A 21,912-nucleotide genomic window follows, 5' to 3' on the forward strand; every position below is an offset into this window, starting at 1 on the left:
AGTGCTTCTTTTAAATTTTGATTACAAGAAACAGTTTTTGTTTGCTAATGACATGCACAGATGAATTGTTTGCCACAAAACTGCCAATGTGAGCTAACAAAATCATATGGTTAGTTTTGATTTCATTAAGGCTAAACATTTAATTAGCTAATTGTAAAGGTTATTGTGTGCCTCACATTAGCATGCTTTGAACAGTCATCAAAACCATTGCATTCTGCATACTAGCAGTTATTTTGGCATTTGAAGGGAACAATATCTAATGTTAATGGTTAAAAAAAGTCTAGCTTGTTTCAATATTTCAAAGCTTATTCAGGACACATTTGATGGCAGCAAACAGTAAGTAATTTAAATGTATGTGTGCTCATACAATCAGCAAATAAAGGGACAATTATGTCATTATTTACTCACCTTTCCCTTGTGCACCTTTCACTTGAACACAAAAAATATATTTTGAAGAATGTTACATGCCATTGACTTTCATAGTTTTTTTTTTTTTTCTTTCATGGATGTCAGTGGCAATGGGTTGCTAACATTCTTCCAAATATATTCTTATGTGTTCAAGAGAAAAAAAAAAACGTTTAAAGGTTTGGAGACACTCAAGGTTGAGTAAGACCAAATCCAAATTCTACCCCTTAGCTCTTCCCATTTTGCGCGTTCCTGTGAAGGGGTAGTGGTGTCCCAATTCTCGTTAGCTGGAAGGCATAGGGCAAAAGGGGAAGGGGTAGAAGGCCCTTTGAACAGTGATTCTTCAGGACCACAGTCCAAAGCCAGGGGTAAGAAAATTTCCCACAATACACCAGCCACAACGGCAGTATAGCTGCACCCGGAAGTAAAGAGATCCACAAATTAGTTTTTTTTTTTTGTCATTATTACAAATTTTTACAACAAACAAGGACATGTTTTAATACATTCATAACCGCGTTCATGTTTTACTGTCATGCTTTAAAAAAAAAAAAAGCTGAATTTTGCTATCTATAATCCATAATAATAACTCCTGTAAAGCAGTCCAACAATATTCTGACACTCGATGACACTCGAATACCCTGTCAGAAAAGTCTAGTGGCTGGGAATGAGCTTTTTACAGTGTCTGCTATAACGTTAATGTTGTTTTTGGTGTGTTTACATAGATGAATATGGCCTCGGTGTAAATGCGCAGTATAGTTACGGTCTTATTGTCACATTAGATCGTTATGATAACATAATAGATGCCTTCAGTGATTTCCTGAAGACAAATACCAAAAAATAAAGCAACTGGAATAACTACAGCAGTTGCAATCATCTGATCGCATATGAAGCAAGAGATCGTGATGACGTGTGCAGGTGCTGTAGTGCTGTCCCAATTCTTATGGGAAAATCATGAACCCCTTCTCCTTCAGCCTCGGTTTTAAGGGCCAAGGGGAAGGGGTAGGGGTAGGGTACAAAAATAGAATTGGGATTGGGCCTAAATGTTAATTATTGTGTGAAATATCCCTTTAACCCAGGGTCAACTCAGAATATGAATACACAGGATTAATAGTCAATGCTAGTTGAATTATGAACAATGCAATACATAAAATATAATTTTAAACCAGCCTAAAGATGGATAAATATCAGCTTGGCCAGGTGAAATACCAGCTTAAACAAGTTCAGACCAGCTTAGACTGGTTTAAAGTATATTCTTTTCCTTTTTTTGCAGAGATAGGGGTGTTGCCATACACAGTATGAGATATTCACATTATTTTCTTCAAACAAATTGTAGTCAGAAATGTTTTTATAGCTGCAAAATGAATCCCTGGAGGGCGGTAACAGGAAAGAAGCTTTTTCCAATCCAATGTGTTTTTGCTTTGATAACTCCCGAGCACAGCTTTGAAGTAACAGTGATTGGGAGCAGAAAGTGTCCTGTTGTTCCATAAACCATATCCTGATTCATGCTCACCCACTGAGAACCAGCTTCTGAATCCTAAAAGCAGCATACATTGTGCAGATCTTAGCGGTCTCATTCATGCAATAATCCAGGCTAAACCAAACATTTTTTCATTATATTACTAAACATTAAAACAATCATGTATGATAGGTTTAATGCTATTTTAAAAGAACAAATTATGGCCAGTTTTGGCATTAAAAAACTTTTGTAATTAATAAAGACACAACACAAGTAGGTTGTTTTTGCCTCTAATCTTACATTTACATTTAGTCATTTAGCAGACGCTTTTATCCAAAGCGACTTACAAATGAGGACAAGGAAGCAATTTACACAACTATAAGACTATACAACTATCTTGTTTGAATATGGATTTGTAGGAGTTTTCTTTTTAAGAGAGAAGTTTAACACTGGTTCATTGAAAATACATGCTTCATCCTACTTTTTGTAGGAAACCACATAAAATGCTGAAGTTTCTATGTAAAATTAACACTACAGGGCAGGATCATGCCAGTATCATGGCAGTTGTTCCCTTTCACACCAATGATATTTACGTGAACATATTGTCGATGAACAAAGGATTATTTTAATGCAGTACATTCAAAACACCAAATAAATAGCACAAAACAACGTAATGATATCTGTCCCACATCGACAACTTTTCTAGCATGGTCAGTTTGCTTGGTAGCTCACTGTTGTTCTTGTGAAGCAGAGTGTTAACGTAGTTTGAGTCTGGTGAAGTACAGTTTCACAGTAAACAATGTAATATCAAGGTAAAACTATGTGGTTGTAGTGCATTTTCCTCTTACATTTGCTTTTGAAAACACTCTGGGTGAGTTTAAGGACAATTTAGGTCAGTGGTTTGCTTGTCTAGGTGATCTGTATGACAAGCCCTGCCTAGAGCTGAATGATATTGGGAAAATCTGACATTGGAATATTTTGTATTTCGGTGATATATATTGCGACGTGAAAATACAGCTTTATTTGGAAAGAATTCTTCATTTTAGATTGATTGGAGGATTTTGTAATCAATTGGATCTCGAATAATATATAACAAATAACTTAAAAGCATAGATAAATACAATATAGCAAAGATAAAGTGAATTCTAGTTTTCTGGAGAGTCTAACAGTATTCAGATACAGATATTAAACAATCAACACTGCATAGTCTTTATTGTGTATAATCTTTATTAGTTACAAACATCAAAATTTCTTTTGGCCGGAAGTTTTAAACTCTGAATTGTTGAAATATTCACGCAGTCACAGGCCTTAAAGGGATATTTAACCCCAAAAAAAAAAAATACTCACTATTTACTGACCCTTTCAAATGTTTATGAGTTATTATATTATCTTCATTTTGTGTTTAACATAAAAAAAGAAACTCATAAACATTTAAAACAAGTGAAGGGTCAAATGAAAGTAGTGAATAAAGTCTAATTTTTGGGTGAGCTATCTCTTTAAAAACAAATGCAAATGCTAAACCTTTACTCCATTACATATACAGTTAAAGTCAGAATTATTAGCCCCCCTTTGAATTTATAATTTTTTAAAAAATATTTCCTAAATGATGTTTGACAGAGCAAGGAAATTTTCACAGTATGTCTGATAATATTTTTTCTTCTGCAGAAAGTCTTATTTGTTTTATTTTGGCTAAAATAAAAGCAGTTTTTAATTTTTTAAAAACTATTTTGGAACAAAATCTTTAGCCCCTTTAAGCAATTTTTTTTTTCCGATTGTCTACAGAACGAACCATCATTATACAATGACTTGCCTAATTACCTTAACCTGCCTAGTTAACCTGATTAACCTAGTTAAGTCTTTAAATGTCACATTAAGCTGTATAGAAGTGTCTTAAAAATGATCTAGTAAAATATTATTTATTGTCATCATGGCAAAGATAAAATAAATCAGTGATTAGAAATGAGTTATTAAAACTATTATGTTCTGAAATGCTGAAATGTGTTGGAAAAAATCTTCTCTCCATTAAACAGAAATTGGGGAAAAAATTAAACAGGGTGGCAAATAATTCAGGGGGGCTAATAATTCTGACTTCATCTGTATTACGCGATGTGACAATCGCGGATGCACACATTGAAATATCGATGCTAAAACGATATATTGTGCAGCCCTATGACAACATACCCAAGTATTCACAAAAATGTAGACCTCTAATGGATATGTCATCTCAAAAATGCAACAAAACTAACCCAGAGCAACTTTTCGCAAAAAAGTGAGCGACGTATTTTCAATGAGCCTGGGCTGGAGAAGTTAGTTCAGTGTTATTTTCTGATTGTATTAAATGTATTCATTTTTAAATAAGCCTGGCTTTCTCCAAATGGTCTGACGATTTTCTTGGGCTGCTGAATGTCTAGCACATTAATATTAACTCAAATTTAAAGCAAATATGAATCTTTTTTTTTTTTAATATAGTCAGCATGTTTACTTTTGCCAGTATGTGTATGAGCAGTCTAATACAAGCAAACTGTTAGTAGCTAATAGTCTTTATAGCACTTAGGCTTTAAACTTCTAAACAGTTGGTTGATCTTCTGAAACGGATCCAAAAAAGCCTTACAGTGTTCAGATGGCAGGAAAAGGTAGTGAAAGGTTAAACAGGCATATTTCCAGGATTTGTTTTAAAAGAGCTGACATGTATATCTGTTTGTATCTTAGTGTAAGGCTTTTCAAGAGTTTAAAGGCAGAATAATCAGATGTCATGTCTCTTCTGGATATATTTTAGATGGATTTTCAGATGGGGATGCGGTTTAATAGCATGCTAAAAACTAAACATGTTTAGTGTCAAATATAGAAATTCCTCCAGACATAAAGCCTACTTTAACAGTCCGCCACATTGGCACTTGATTATAACATTCTTTTACTGAGTACAAAAAATGTGGAAAATATGCATGGCTGTTTTAGGATTGAAGCTGCAGATTAGTGACACATGAGTTTGGGCAAAGCTATTGAGTGCGAAAACTTCTGTTGTCGGTAACATAACTAGACCTGCAGAGCAAAGAAGCTGCAGATCATTTGAGGAAATCATATCGGTCTGCTGATTTACTGACTTTACAGTTATGTGGTTTCCAGTGAAATTGTTGGGCAGGTTGTTGTTGGTAGTAGGTGTGACAGGAAAACCAACTTCAATTAACTCATTTGGAGATTTCAGTTTGACGCATTGCACACACACAACCTTACGTTTTGCACTCAGACTTGCTTTATATCTGAAAACATGTGAGCTTGGCATCGCGCTTGGCCAAACAGAATATTCTGGCACAATCTAATAAACTTGTGCAATGCAAACCAGCCTGTCCAAGTTTAATCCCCTGCTCCCCATAGACAGCCCAGAAAGGGGTTCATTGCACATATATTTTTGATATAAATACATTAAATGTATTATTGGCTAGTGATCAAGCTAACATATGGGCTCTGCTAATCTCAAACTGATTTACAAGTAGCTGAGGTATGAAAATCTTGGTTGATGTGAAGTTTGACTGTGTTGTTAAGAAAGCACTTAACTCTAGGTTGCTCATGGGGGGATTGTCCCTGTAGAAAGTGGTGTATATTTGGATACAAAGCATGTGATAAGTGAGGGGTATGGACACTCCCAGGGGCTTCCAAGGGGGTCAGTGGAAAAAGTAGAATTCAAATAATGGGCAAGAGTAGGATAAACAAAGTAAATCACATTTTGCTGTTTTATGTTGGCTGTTGTACAATACAACAAACCAATGTAAAACCAAGTTTTAAATGGGTCATGAGATTTTATTTATTAAATTATAATGTTTCGTTAGGTTAATTTATAATTTTAATTTTTTTGCACAAAAAACTCCACTATGGAAACAATATTTTTTATCCCTGTTTCTGAAATGGTCTGTTTTTAAGGTGCTGTTCTTTTAAAGATTGTCAGTGAACCGCCACTTGATTTGATAAAAATGCCACATAGGAAACCGCTTTCTGATGTTGCAAGTGTAAGTTATTATTACTATTTTACATTATCCATATACACTCACCGGCCACTTTATTAGGTACACCTGTCCAACTGCTCATTAGCGCAAATTTCTAATCAGCCAATCACATGGCAGCCACTCAATGCATTTAGGCATGTAGACATGGTCAAGATGATCTGCTGCAGCTCAAACCGAGCATCAGAATGGGAAAGAAAGGTGATTTAAGTGACTTTGAACGTGGCATGGTTGGCAAGTATTTCAGAAACTGCTGATCCACTGAGATTTTAACACAAAACCATCTCTAGGGTTTACAGAGAATGGCCTAAATAAGAGAAAATATCCAGTGAGCGGCAGTTCTGTGGGCACAAATGCCTTGTTGATGCCAGAAGTCATAGGAGAATGGCAAGACTGGTTCAAGCTGATAGAAAGGCAACAGTAACTCAAATAACCACTTGTTACAACAGAGGTATGCAAAAGAGCATCTCTGAGCGTACAATATGTCGAACCTTGAGGCAGATGGGCTACAGTAGCAGAAGATCACACCGGGTGCCACTCCTGCCAGCTAAGAACAGGAAACTGAGGCTTCAATTCCCACAGGCTCACCAAATTGGATAACAGAAGATTGAAAAAAAGTTGCCTGGTCTGATGAGTCTCGATTTCTGCTGCAACATTCTGATGGTAGAGTCAGAATTTGGCGTCAACAACATGAAACCATGGATCACCATGCATCAACCTTGTATCTACGGTTCAGGATGGTCAGTAGTAGTAGACATTGTAGTAGTAGTTATGGTTGTGGCTGTAGTAGCTGTAACATTAGTAACTTTCTGTAGTAGTAGTTGGTGTAGTACTTGTGATTTATTATTATTGTTGTTGTCTGTTATTATTACTGTTTTCCTTTTTTTTTTTTTTTTACTGTCATACATTACTAGTATTATTGTCACTCCTAACTGGTTTCTTTCTATCTGTTTTATTTATATCTGTGATACTTGCTTCATTTATTGACTTATTGTCTCTTATGTATGTACTCTGACCTGTCCACCAAGTTATCTTTACATGCACACACGCACACACACACACACACACACACACACACACACACACACACACACACACACATACAAAAACGCACATTTACAAAAATGCACCTGCCAGTACCTGACTGTATTGTTGTTTTGTTTTTTGTTGATGTTTCATTTTCTTTGTGTTTGTATGATCCCAATTTGTGTACCTTTTGCATATTCTAATAAAAAAAATGTTCAGGATGGTGGTGTATTGGTGTGGGGGATATTTTCTCGGCACACTTTGGGCCCATTAGTACCAATTGAGCATCATGTCAACGCCACAGCCATCCTTTTATGAGCAGTGTACCCATCTTCTGATGGCTACTTCCAGCAGGATAACCTGCCATGTCATAAAGCGCGAATCAGCTCAGACTGATTTCTTGAACATGACAATGAGTTCACTGTACTCAAATGCTCAAAGAGCTCAATCCAATAGAGCACCTTTGGGATGTGGTGGAACGGGAGATTCACATCATGGATGTGCAGCTGACAAATCTGCAGCAACGGAGTGATGCTATCATGTCAATATGGACCAAAATCTCTGAGGAATATTTCCAGTACCTTGTTGAATCTATGCCACAAAGGATTAAAGAAGTTCTGAAGGCAAAAGGGGGTTCAAGACGGTACTAGTACCCGGTACGCTTTTTAAATGGGCCTTTTTACATAAAATCACCTCAGAAAGTGGTCATATTTTGAGGCATCAATAGAGCTAAGTGATGAAAGACTGTTGTCCCTTTACAGTAAGATCCCCTGTGGTTTATATATCTGTGTTAAAGAAAGAGTTTGTTGTGATAGTGTGGAAAATGCTTTATTTCCACAGATTTAATGCAGGTTTTGACATAATCATGGAAATTATTGCTGTCTCTTGTTTTGTTTAAACTTTGGAAGTGTTTCTTGTTTGTTAAATTTATGTATTAGACAGAGACCATTGAATTGCTGTTGTTTTAAATGTGAAAAATCTTAAAAATGCAGAAAATGTTTTGATGATTAAGTATTTAATAATCATAGATCTTTTTTCTCCCCTTTGAGGGTAAAGAGAACTGCCTGGAATTGGATGGGAAAAGACAGGAAAGATTCCTGTGTTAGTCAGACATGGTATTCTGAGAAATGAGGTAATCTTGCCTCTGTGCTGCTGTTAAAAGACAAGAAATATGAAAGATGAAACAATAATACAAGTGTGGTTTTTGGCCATCACAGACCTCCCACCTCACAGCAGCGTCCGTACTGGTCTCAGTGTGGGTAGTTAGTCACTTTATTTATCCACAAACTTCTTGTTGTAAACGGCATTGAACCACACTTCTTAATGGCAGTAAGTTCAAAGAAACTCTATTTTCTAAACCTGCAGGGGCTTTTGCGCTTGAAGCTTGGCCTTTAGCGCTCGTGTGTCCGTTTAACAAATAGTAGTTCTGGCCTAGTTTGCTGTTAAGAAGTGACTGCCGTTTCATCATAGGGGATGTATCAATGCTACTACAGTAACAGAAGCCAGTGGTTTTGCTTTTTGCTTTTGTTTTTTTCCCCTTACTTTTTCCACTTGTTTTTGTTCCATCTTTGGCAAAACCAAATAGGGCAATGAAAAGTTGTTTATGTTCTACATAGACCCAATTTAGTGGAGTCATTTATGAATTAATAAGAAACAAATGCATGTTGACCTTTTTCACAATTATCTTGAAAAATGATTGCAGAATGATGACAGAAATGTCAATTAATTCAACTTTAAAGATGAAAGTTCTTCTAAACTTTTATCGATGTGAAGATTCAGACAGTTCTTTTTTTCCAAAAGCAGGGACTTTCTAGCATAAAAAAAATGAAGAAAAAAGCCGGAAAGAAAAGCCGAAGAAAAAAGAATGAGCTAATAATCAACGTCATGTACAGGGATAGGTTTACAATGAGAAGTCTAAATGCTGACATGCATGACACACATTTATTGATTAGGGCTGTCTATTCACGCATAATTCATGGTTTAATTCAATATTGATTGCTTCTCCAATAGATTAAATGGTCAATGGGCTGACATATTGCACAAGTGCACTATGGGCATCTGAAGTTTGAGTCCCCTCTCATGGAATATTCCGATCCTGTGCACTTTCAGCTTCACTTCCTGTAAAAAATAAATAAATAAATAATATTAAAACTATTGGATGTCAGTTCATTGGGTATGTGCCAGCATTTTCAATGAAAAAACGTTTAAACATGACAAAATGTATCAAACATACATTAAATATTGAGGAGAATATTAAAATGGGAATCGATTAAAATTGAGAAATCAGTATTTTTTTTTCTCAGTCATAATATTCATTCATTCATTCATTCATTCATTCATTCATTCATTTTCTTTTGGCTTAGTCCCTTATTTATCAGGGGTTGCCACCGCGGAATTAACCGCCAACTATTTTGGCGTATGTCTTACACAATGGATGCCCTTCCAGCTGTAACCCAGTCTTGGGAAACAACCATAACATTTGTTTTATTGTTCTTAAATAACCAACTGGCTTTAGCCAGTTCATTTCTACAAATACATCAAGCATTCTACATTGTGTGTTTTTGTGCTTTACTTGCATTTTAATTGCTGTCTCTGTCAATCTCTCTTTTAGGGATGCCTGGGCCTTGGTCTCGGTAATTGGTGGAGGGAATGGTTCTTGCACAGAAGACGTTAGAGAACATGAGAACCATGACACGGGTGGCAAGGCGCTGGCTCGCCGCGACTTCTTTACTGTGGATGGTATCGGTTTCACTGTTACTGCTTACAGTGAATGGAGTAATGGTACGTTTTGGATAGAATCCAATAAAATCCACATTATTGACCAAGAATATATTACAAGCATTCTCGTATATTTTTAGTCTATCAGCTTCTTTAGTGGGTAGTGGGCAAAACATTACCCACTATAATGTTGCTGTTTAAGCATGGTAAAGGTCTGCAATGTTGCGAAGCACAAATGTCACAATATATCTAATTTGATTAATTCCTGCCCAAGAGGACGAGGCCTGCTTGAGTTGCATCAGTACACTGTAAAAAATCCTGGTTTCCAAACTATTGATTTGTGTTGGGACAACATAAAACAGTAAAGTTACCCCCCGCCCCCTAATTGTGTTGTTTCAGCTCATTTTAAATAAGTAGGTTTAATTATGTGATGGATGCAAGACAACGGAGTAGAGGAGCCATGTGCAGTATTTATTACCAAGAATAGTCAGGCAGGCAAAGGTCAATCACAGGAGCAAACAAGTGCATACAGAGAATTCAAAGAATGGTCAGTAAACAGGCAAATGGTCAGGACAGGCGGCGAAAACAACGGAAACAAGTCCATGTAATCAGTTTATAATGATCCTCCAGCTGTGTGTGTGTGCGTGTAATCAAAGTGAAACAGGAACAGGTGTGTTTGTGTAGTCCATGACAGGATTTGTAGTTCTTTTGGTGGCAGATTTGCAGTTTTCCAGAGATCTGTATGGACTAGATCACTGGTGATTGCGACATTAACAAACAGCAAATGTCATTTTTTGATTTAGTGTATATTTTTTGTGTTTGAGGTAACTTGGGCTCAAAACAAAGGAGCAGGGAGCCGCAGCTCAGTTACATTTAAATAAACACAAACACACAGTGTTTTTTTTTTTCTTGTCATCCAAATATTGTGTTTACAGCATGGCGTAATGATCTGTGAGGTGTTTGAAAGCTGAAATTCAAACACACCTGTGAGTACGAGACAAAAAGACAAACCTGAAAACCCCTTTTAAACCTTCACTGTTTTTGTTTTGCCATAAGGTTACCCTACTACAGGCTTCCAAGTGGATGCAGTGGATAAAGTAGTTCTGAACCTGCAAGATGATGTAAGCAGCTGGAATCCGGGTGATCGGATTGTGGTGGCCAGCACAGATTACTCCATGTACCAGGCAGAAGAGTTCACCCTCCTCCCTTGTCCAGACTGTGACAGAAAGCAGGTTCGAATTCAAGGTGAGGTGGCTTTGGTTTGTTGCATTAATAATTTACAGCGTCTCTGCTCCCAATCTTGCTGTCAATATTCATGAAGCCAAGTTGACTGTGTCTATGAGTTTGCGACAGGAAAAGGGTGAGGACTGTTTACCAGAGTCCCATAAACAAACTTGTCTTTTTTTGACCAGAGGCCAGCAGTGGCTGTATAGATAATTCTTCCATCATGTTCTCCACCCTGTTTAAAATTCAGATTTTTTTTTCACTAATTGCAATGATAACGTCTCAACTGCTCTTTAGGGTGTATTGGAATTTGTACACATACATGTTTGAATGTCTTTTATTTAGATAGAAAGAAGTCTCTTATTATGATCAAGGCAGTATATAATTAATTAAAGTTATAGTAGTAAAAGTAATATTGTGTTGGTGTTGATAGTCTAGTGAGCAGTGCTCTCTCTTCAAATTCGCTGTCTCTCTAGCCACTGTCCTATCACAATAAAGGCAAAAATGCATCTTAAAAAAAATTTATATCATCTAGTACAGTGTTTCTCAACCACGTTCCTGGACGACCACCAGCTCTGCACATTTCCATGTCTCCTTAACCAAACACACATAATTCAGATCATCAGCTCATTAGCAGATACTGAAAAACCTGTAATGGGTTTGACGGACAAAAGAGACATCAAAAACATGTAGTGTTAGTGGTCCTCCAGGAACGTGGTTGAGAAACACTGATCTAGTATCACTTAGAAACTAATATTTTGAAATGACAAAGCTTAATTTTCAGCATCATTAATGTCACATGAGATGCTTCTTATTTTTGTCAGTGTTACTAACAGATGAAGTGCTTTATATGTTTTGTGAAAACTGTGATGTTTTTAAGTCTCTAATGCTGATCAAATCTTTATTACAGTCTCTTTTGATAAGTTTGTTACTCCTTGGCTGAATAAAATGATACATTTATTTCTTTTTTATACTATATTTTGTAAATATCAACACAATTACAAAGAAAACAAACAAACAACACTCCTTCATGGGAACTTGGATGAAAATTTTCCATAGTACAACACAAAAATGAGAAGTAAATAAAGAAACAGAGGTCAATTGCTTACAATACAAGCAAACATTTGAAACTGTAAAGTTCAAGTCAGAATTATTAGCCCTCTTGGATTATGAACCCCTCCCCTGTATATTTTTCCCCAATTTCTGTTTAACGTAAAGGATTTTTAAAACGCATTTCTAAACATAACAGTTTTAATAACAAATATTTTAATAACCGACTTTTATCTTTCCATGATGACAGTACATGACAGTAGTTTACTAGATATTTTTCAAGATACTAGTATTCAGCTTAAAGAGCAATTTAAAGGCTTAACTAATTAGGCAAGTTAGGCTAATTAGGTAAGTAAGTGTATAGTGATGGTTTGTTCTGTAGACAATTGAAAAAATATATAAGGGAGTAATAATATTGACCTTAAAATGTTTTTTTTTATTAAAAACTGCTTTTATTCTACCTGAAATCAAACAATTAATACTTTCTCCAAAAGAAAAAAATATTATAGCAAATACTGTGAAAAATCCCTTGCTCTGTTAAACATTGTTTGAAAAAAAAATTTTGAACAAGAAAAAGAAAAATCAAAGGAGGGCAAATAATTTTTACTTTAGCTGTATACATGGAAATACCTGTGGTCATACATTATTTAAATGTCACTCATTTCCACTGGGAAACAACCAAGCAGACATTGATCCTATTTACATACACCTTTCACTCTTATCTTTCTTCTTTCTGTTTGATATATAAATTGACTATGAAAGTTTCTTGCAGTCTGAATCTAAATGTCAGTCTTTCCATATTGTAGATTTTATATGATGCGTTTCCTCTCTAAGCTATTATTCCCAGACCTAATTCATATTTAAAAGAAAAACCTATTCAATGGATATTGTTCCATACAATGCAAAAAAAAAAAAAACATAAATTATTTAGTTTGCATTTAAATAATTTTGTGGGGTGTATTGTGCACCTACAATATGGCCAGTATTCCCTGCACATATATATAGAGACATTGAAGAATTGAAAATGCTTTCAAAGTGTGGCCTTTATTGAAAGGATGTAGTTTAAATGTCACCTTGTGCATTGTGTCCTGTTGGCAAACCAGCCCTTATCCTTCCGGGCGGATACTGTGTGCGTAAAGGGCACTGTGAATTTGTGGACGGGTTGCTTTCCTTCCTGGATCCGCTTTGTATTATATTTTTTTTATTAGTTCATCCACATATTAAGTAATTAATTTTAATGATCAAATATAATATAATATCAAATATAATATATAATTGAAATAATACGTTTTTGTGTTTCATTGAGAAATGTGAAGTTATACTTTATTTCATGGTGTCTTTGTTGCAGTGTAACTATACATTTATCTGCCAAGTAATATTAATTGGTCACTTATTTATTTATACTTAACTAATGAAACCTCATTGTAATGTTAGCTACTGTATTTACTAACAAACTAATAATGAAAAATATTTTCTAATCAACATTTATTAATCATAGTTTAATTTAATATTTACTAATGCATAATTCAAATGAATTAATTCATGCTTGTTAACATTAGTTAATGCGCTGTGAGTTGACGTGAACTTTAACATTATTTTCATGAGGGTTAAATAATATGAATAAATACTGTAATGTATTGTTCACTGCAAGTAAACACATTAACATTAATATAGTAACACTTATTTCTGTGTGGCATTTGCATGTTCTCCCTGTGTTCGTGTGGGTTTCCTCCAGGTGCTCCAGTTACCCCCATAGTCTAAAGACATGTGGTATAGGTAAATTGGGTAAGCTAAATTGTCCGTAGTGTATGTGTGTGAATGAGTGTGAATGGATGTTTCCCAGTGATGGGTTGCAGCTGAAAGGGCATCCATTGCGTAAAACATATGCTGAATAAGTTGGTGGTTTATTCTGCTGTGGTGACCCCCGATTAATAAAGGGACTAAGGTGAAAATAAATGAATGAATAGTAACACTTTAGTTTAGGTCACAATTCATGCTACTGGGTTATTACCTGCGTATTATTAAGCTATTAACTGTTCATTAGTAGTTTTAGAGTATGCTCTTATTCTGGATTGTTAATCCTATCCAAAACATAAATTAAATTCTACCTCGCTAACTATTAATAAAGCGCTAATTAGTAATTTATTAAAGGTGCAGTTAGTTTGACACCCATTGGTTGAATTAGGTATTGCACACCTGGTTCAAAACAAACGCAAACAAGGTTGTCAGATTGATGACACCAACAGCAGTGTGCCTAAAGGCTGAATTAAGGCTGATTTAAGACGTGTTCTAAATAAAAGCGATAGAAGGAATATTTTCTATATTAAAAGTTTTTGTTCTAACCAACACCTGAAATTTATATTTTAGAAACGGCTTCTATTTCTTTCAGCTGAACAAGAAAAAACTATGACAATGATCACCTCAGGTACACTTCATGTGCTTTATTCAGTGTTAAATGCTAATAATGTGAGTGAATGCCATTTTACATGAAATTTATTGCCTTACTACTGAAAGCAGCAGCAGATGGTTCTCCTCAGATCTTGAAAATAAAAATAAACCGTTTGAAATTGACCTGTGACAACTGTGAACTTGTGCAAGCCAACACATATCAGTGATCCAGCATGTACATTTATAAATGTCAAAGAGGTTATATATGTAGTAATTGGATTACAAACCTTACCATTTTGTTGGAGTGCAGTTAGTGCACTATTCTGTGCTTCTGAATGGCTGTATTTCTTTCGTCTGGTGCAAACACTCAAATTGCTCATCACTGCAAATCTCATCATGCATGGTGTTTTTAGGACGCAGGGCTACAATGTAAGCTGCTCACCTAATGTTTACGTTCGTATTATTTATATAAATTGCTCATTAATAACCACCTCATGTGGAACTCTGAATCTGCGTTTCATTTCGGAGGTTCACTTTGAAAGCCTTCCTGACTGAATGAATCAAATACACTGTTTTCCACCAAGGCAACCCAGAGTGCTGAAATATAAATGGCTAAACTGGCATTGGGCAGGTTAAAATTACCCAAAGATAGAGATTCTGTCACATAACACACATTTTCAAAGCAGAATGTCTGACTTCAGCATTGTTTTTCAGATAAACAAGAATGTTCACTTGACATGTTTCTTAAATATCTGCAAACATATTATGATATTTTTATGCTTTCGAAGAGTTCAAAACTTACATACAGCACCTTTAAGCTGGTAGTGTTAGTTTATGGTTTGCTAATATTGCGAATTGTCACCTAAACTAAACCATTACCGGTAATACAATCTTTTTTTTAATACCTTTTTAAATTTTTTTTTTTTTTTTTTGAAATAAAGTAAAAGAAAAGAAAAAAAAATACAAGAACATCAAAACTTAAATGAACAGTTCACAAGTCACATAACGAATACATTTAAAAATCAGATTATGCAATGTAAAGGCATAAGCCCAATCCATTTCTCCTAATATTACAGATATTTGTCCATTTGTAGTATTAATGAAAAGTCATCCCCTCCATATTTTGAACGTTAGATACAACATCCAACCATTCAGATTTTGTAGGGGATTTGAGTTGTAGCCATTTGCGAGTTAAGGCTGATTTTTATTTCTGGTCGAGTGATTGCGCGTAGTCATGCATTTATATTCTACATGCTGTTTGTGTTGCTCTGCAATAACGCTTCCAAAACGCTAGGTGGCAGTAGGATTTTATGTCTCTCTGTGTCGAGTTTTTTCGTGGCTGTTTTGTGTTTTTATGAACGCTACCTAAGTGTACAAGTAGCTAAAAGACGCTCATTCAGCAGGAGAGGCGGCGAACGTGTAACAACATTAATCATAAGGTAAACGCAAAACAACAGTTTCCATGTATAGCTACTTCACGGGACTTGTAAACACTTGCTTCATCAGGTTCATGCAGCTCTCTGCCCCGCCCACACTGGTCATAGCTACCAAGCCGACCAATCACAGAACTTGCGATATGCCTCGTTGCGATGTGCACTTACATTTTTTTGAGAGGTCAGCACTGGCAAGGCAAGGGCTATGCGACCATGCGAAGGCTGCGCTGGAGCATATGCATGCGCTTGACGCAGAATTATAAATCAGCCTTTGCAGTTTTCTTGCTAGAAGTGTTTTTAATAAACGCTTATCTTTTACCATTAAGTTGACTCTAATACAACCTTAATGTAAAGTGTTACCTATTAATTAGCTACATTTTCTTTTTATATGGTTAGGATGAGGGTTAGATTTGTTGTTAATTGTATGTGAATATGCATATCTTATTGGGTTTAGTAATTACAAAACAATAATAGTTAGTACATGGAACAAGTAAAGAAAAATACAGTGTTACCAAATTTTCTTTTATTTTTTAATATTTTATGTTTATAGTTTAATGTTTATAATTGATCTCGGAGTCAGAGTGAGTCAATTTGATTTTTATGGACTGTACTTGTGTGTTGGGATTTGTCAGGAAAACCTCAGTTCAGCCATGTTGGCGAGATCCTGGACGGCGTAGACATGCGTGCGGAGGTTGCTCTCCTCTCAAGGAATATCCTCATTCATGGAGAGATGGAAAATTCCTGCTACGGAGGAAACTGGTGCCAGTACTTCAGCTACGACACCTTCGGGGGACACATCAAGGTCTGTGTGTGTGTGTTTGTTTAACACTAAGCTGTCTGCTGCTGTCATGTGGAGAAATCACAGACGGATAATTGAGTGTAGCTCTTTTTTTTAATGTAAGGAACTGGAAGCTTAATCTTAAATCTGTGTGTTTTGTTTGGCGGTAGAATAAGGATAAACCACAACAAACAGTAGTGTTTGTATGACTGCTCTTTTTTATATTTTACCAGCCGACTGCTTGACAGGTCAGTGTTTACCTTATGTAAATCACTTGCTATACATCAAGCTTTGCTGATTCTGGCAACTCAGTCACAGTTTTAATGCAGAGACTCATTTAATGTGCCAGTGGATAAAATTATTTGTAAAATTAAACTATTTATTTTATTATATTTTGATATACATATCAATATTTTACAATATTTTTAATGTAGATTGTGTTTGATATACAATTGAAGACATTATTAGCTTATGTCAAATTTTATTTTATATTCCAAGTGTTGTTTAACTTTTTAAAAGATTTTAAAGATAATAATAATAATTTAAAAGATAAAAGATAATAATTTATAATAACAATTTTTTTTACTTTGCCATTATGACAGTGCATAATATATTACTAGTTATTTTGCAAGATACTAGTATTCAACTTAACGTGCAATTTAAAGTTTTAATTAGGTTAACTAGGCAGGTTAGGTTTATTACGCAGGTCATTGGATAACAGTGGCTTCTTCTATACCAGTGGTTGTCAAACTTTTCTCATCTAGTATCTTTTTTTCACCTCAGAAAAAAAATTGTCTCTCCAAGTAACACCATAATGACGAGGCAGATCAATTCTACTTATTAAGAATATTTATCATTGTCAGTCACTTTATAAATAGTTTGAACATCAACACTGTATTGGAATTTCCATGATTTGAGATCTCATCTTAAGTGGACCATGTAGTTTGGGTTAACCGCACATGGAGACTAACTTTAATTAGGCTTTATTCTAGCTCCAAGCTTTAAGCAAGGCAAAATTGAGTCTATGTTCTGTGTCCCGCGACATTTGAATCACATCCAGATAAATTAGCCTAAATCTGAGGTAACAAATTAATTGAAAGCCACGCTGCTTTACAAAACAAATAACTTTCTATATCGAAAACACACATTATTTTACACAACTACGAACACACATTTATTAGATTTGTGATAATTTTTTATGATGCAGCATGGGGAGATATCTTAGTTTGCAATAACTGAAATGTCAACACAAAAATAAAATGGGAAATATTGTGAAAAATGGAACTGATTTTGATCTTCTGTTTGTGTTCAGATTTTGGGGAACTTCACGTCGGTACATCTGTCTCATATCGAGCTGAAACACATGGGTCAGCAGCGGGAGAAGGGCAGATACCCTGTAAACTTTCATAGGTGTGGAGATGTGGACCAGAGTGGAGGATACAGTAACCCTGCATATGTGGACTCGCTCTCCATTCATCACTCTTTCTCTAGATGCGTTACTGTACACGCCACAAACGGCCTGCTGGTGAGCCCAAAAAATACAGAGCAATAAACAACAGACCTGTATGCGCACATAAAGACTAAAAATCAAAGATTTAAAAATCAAAAACCTGAATTACAATCTAATTTAAACCTGAAAATTAAAGCTCCACGAATAATCGTGAAAAGATTGCGATCACGATTTAAATATCCCCAAAGTTCTAAATGACAATTTAACTGGCTGATAAATATTTAACAAATATTTAAAGGAAAAACTTCTGTGTTTTCACAGTATTAATTCTGTTATGTTTTAAAAGACAAATTTATTCATTCATTCATTCATTTTCTTTTTGGCTTAGTCCCTTTATTAATCTGGGGTCGCCACAGCGGAATCAACCGCCAACTTATCCAGCATATGTTTTACGCAGTGGATGCCCTTCCAGCTGCAACCCATCTCTGCGAAACATCCATACACACTCACTCATACACTATGGACAATTTAGCCTTTCCAATTCACCTGTACCACATGTCTTTGGACTGTGGGGGAAACCGGAGCACCCGGAAGAAACCCCACGCCAACTGACCCAGCCGAGGCTCAAACCAGCGACCTTCTTGCTGTGAGGCGACAGCACTACCTACTGTGTCGCCCAAACTATAATTAATTCATAATTAGTTTAATTGCTTAGACTTTTACTGAAACTTTCTACAGTCAGGGTATAAACACTCTGTGGTCTTATTTAAATTAAAAAAAGAGATGAATTCATATTTCGAATGTGAATTGAGCCTTAAAACGGTCCATCAGGTGAGTATATCTTCATTGAATAATTCATTCATGTGATTCATTCAAAGTGCTGATTCTTTCATGAATGGAACAAGTGAAGTTATTATGATTGAATCATTCATTCAAACTTATTTTTTAAATAATTAATTTAGATTAGTTACCTATTTGTATTTAGACTTGAGGTAGTTCCAGTGAATGATGCTGTTTTGTTTAGTTGTCGATTCAAAATTTTATTATTATTTGCAAAAAAAAAAATCTAATTCTGTGTTTATCCAACTCTTCTCTACATAAACAGATTTTTTTTTAGGATTTTGCAGCAATGTTATGAAAACAATTGACATACAATGAACAACGTTTATTTTATCACTTCATTTCAATTCATTAAAATATATTATTATTTAATATATATTATTATTTAAAATAAATACAACCATCATTTTCTCATTTTATGACACATGGTATCTTTTCTTTGTCACAGGTCAGGGACACCATTGGCTATGATACGCTGGGACACTGTTTTTTCCTGAAGGATGGAATTGAACAAAGGAACATATTTTTCCATAACCTAGGCTTGTTGACCAGACCAGGAACCATTCTACCTACTGACCGCAATGACAGCATGTGCACAGAAATCACCGACAGGGTATACAAAGGATATATACCAATTCCTGCGAATGAGTGCAAGTAAGATATTATAACAAATATATACATTTAACACTGCTGGATAGGCCTGTGCAACTTTTCACATTTCTTAACATTAGAATTGCCAGGGGTTGTTGTATACCTAAAACTATCAGAGGGTAAAATCAGATGCACATACTACCACTACTGTTTTAATATGGCAGAAAAAAAGACTTATTTCAATAGGGGTTTGAACCTACACTGGTCTCTTGGTTCGGTTTGGTTAAGATAATTATGCCATCGATTTAGTTTAATTCAATATTTCAGTGCATCACGGTGCGTTGATGATGCTTTCCATACACAATTAGATTTTTTTCAAGATTTTTTAAATTAAAATCTATAAATAAATGTATATTTATATATTATTTGTAGTACAGTTTTGTCCTTTAATACAAACAGTAAGATATGAACTAAACCTTTAAGGTTTACCCTATGATTGGTTATTGTCCTCACCCGCTCAACAGAAAGGGCTCTAAAACTGTCAGCGCTGCTCACCGATGAGTGACGCAGGAAGAACAGCCGTGGTTACAGTCTATGTGCGGTTATCACATGGTGGAGAAAACTCACACTACAGACACTACAATATGTCTGGATCCACAAGTATTGCTTTAACAGCTGAGAGGAGAGGAGAGAAAAAGTTACACAAACACGCCAGCGGGTCAAATGAATAAAGTGAGAGAAAGAGAGAGAGGCAGAGATGGAGTTTTACAGCATTTTCTCCCTAGTAGTGAAATCGGCTCGTGTGCTGTACCTTTTCCTATAATTCACTATATTATACTACTGTCTCTGCAAAGTAATTTTTATGTAGATTCATGAAAATATTTTTTAATTCAACACAAGACACACCATTTACCCCTGATATCAAAGCATATTCAGACTCACCATCACTCATGACATTTAGTGCCTCTAAAATATATTTGTCATCCAAAAATCACCTTCTTTTATCCATTGTGACTAAAAAATGGTTGTGATTTTAACTGTAAAACTGCTACAGTAAAACAGTAAAAATATGTTGCCTGGTCCTTAATATACCCAGTGAACACGTGTAAATTTGCTTTCCTGGAATTCCCTGCATGACACTTTTTGATGACATTACTATGATCCTTTCTTGTAATTTGCTATCATATATATATATATATATATATATATATATATATACTGTGTATATATATATATATATATATATATATATATATATATATATATATATATATATATATATATATATATATATATATATATATATATATATATATATATATATATATATATTAATATTAATATTAATATTGGTATTGATGTCTGGTTGCATTATTTTAGTGTGGTGGATGTTATTATGATGGTCTTTAGTGGTTGTCTGAACTACACTGAGTGCCTTCTACATATACATACAGCTGTTTGAGATGAGGTTTGGCTCATCGAGACTTTTTTCATCACTGCCAGCTATTATTGGTTTATTGGTGCGTATATATCGGGGATTCAATGTAGATAGTACTTAAAATGTAATAAATGAATGAAATACAGTAGTTTACTGTAAAATTAGAAATGTGTACAGTATTTTTTAAGGTAAAAGTTTTCCAATTTTTACCGTAATTCTTCCTTTTTTTGTTATATTGCTGATAATTGCAATCTCAGTGGGTAAAAGTTGTTGCCTAGTAACATAAAATGCTTAAGTGAGGTTGAAAGTGATAAAAATGAAAGTGCGAATTACAAAGAATTATGGGTAAATCTGACCTGGTGCTGCTTATGGGCAAAAAAATCCCTATTTTTAATGTAAATTGTCATTATTTTTTCTTAGTTAAAGTCAATGACTGTGAGACTAGTATATTTCATTGACATGCTTTTATGTACCTTATTAAAGGAGCTATGGGTATATGTGAGCATTGGCGGTTCTACTGTTATAGCCTTTCTACTTGCAACTGTGCCTGCATGAGTATGTCTTTAATCGAAAAAGCCTCCTGTTCTGCTCTCGGTGTCTGACCTTGACAGTGTGACCTGCTGTATTGTTTGGTTTAAATAACAGGAGAAAGTACAGAGCTCTCATTTCCTGAGACTCAGCGATAGGATTTTTTTCTCTTATCCGGGCAATAAAACACCCGATGTCCCAGGCGGAGGACAGCTGAGGAGCTGCTGTTTTCAAAAGGATAACAAATGTTTTGGGAGCGTGTGTGGGATTGTGTATTGAGCTGTAGATGTTCAGGGTGAAGACAGATGCTGGAATGGAGCTGTAGATCGAAAAGTGAAATAATGCTGGGGTCACTTTAGTTAACAGTTGCGTGTTTGTGACTTAAAGAGGTTCAAGCTTTTGTGCAGCTTTTAATTTAGTTCATTTTATTTCAGTTTTTAGGTTCTAGTTTATTTATTTATTTTACTTCCACAGGTTTCTTTTTTTAATATATTTAGTATTTTATGGATGCAAAGCAAGCAATGTCTTAATTTGGTACCATTTTAAAAAAGGTTAACTAAAAAAAACTACTGATCAGAATTTTGTACTTATT

General features: G+C 35.0%; 1 protein-coding gene across 2 annotated transcripts in view; it reads left to right on the forward strand.

Annotated features, from left to right (window-relative positions):
* Nucleotides 1-21,912, forward strand: part of cemip2 (cell migration inducing hyaluronidase 2) — a 54,939-nt gene that overhangs the window by 12,026 nt on the left and 21,001 nt on the right. For both annotated transcript variants that reach the window (XM_056457784.1, XM_056457785.1), the window contains exons 5-9: nt 9,494-9,663; nt 10,657-10,845; nt 16,328-16,497; nt 17,786-17,998; nt 19,212-19,417. In XM_056457784.1, the coding sequence (XP_056313759.1) occupies nt 9,494-9,663; nt 10,657-10,845; nt 16,328-16,497; nt 17,786-17,998; nt 19,212-19,417 (948 nt within the window). The remainder of the gene's footprint in view (nt 1-9,493; nt 9,664-10,656; nt 10,846-16,327; nt 16,498-17,785; nt 17,999-19,211; nt 19,418-21,912) is intronic.

This window comes from Danio aesculapii, chromosome 5 (genome assembly GCF_903798145.1).
Source record: "Danio aesculapii chromosome 5, fDanAes4.1, whole genome shotgun sequence".
NCBI classification, from domain to species: Eukaryota; Metazoa; Chordata; class Actinopteri; order Cypriniformes; family Danionidae; genus Danio; species Danio aesculapii.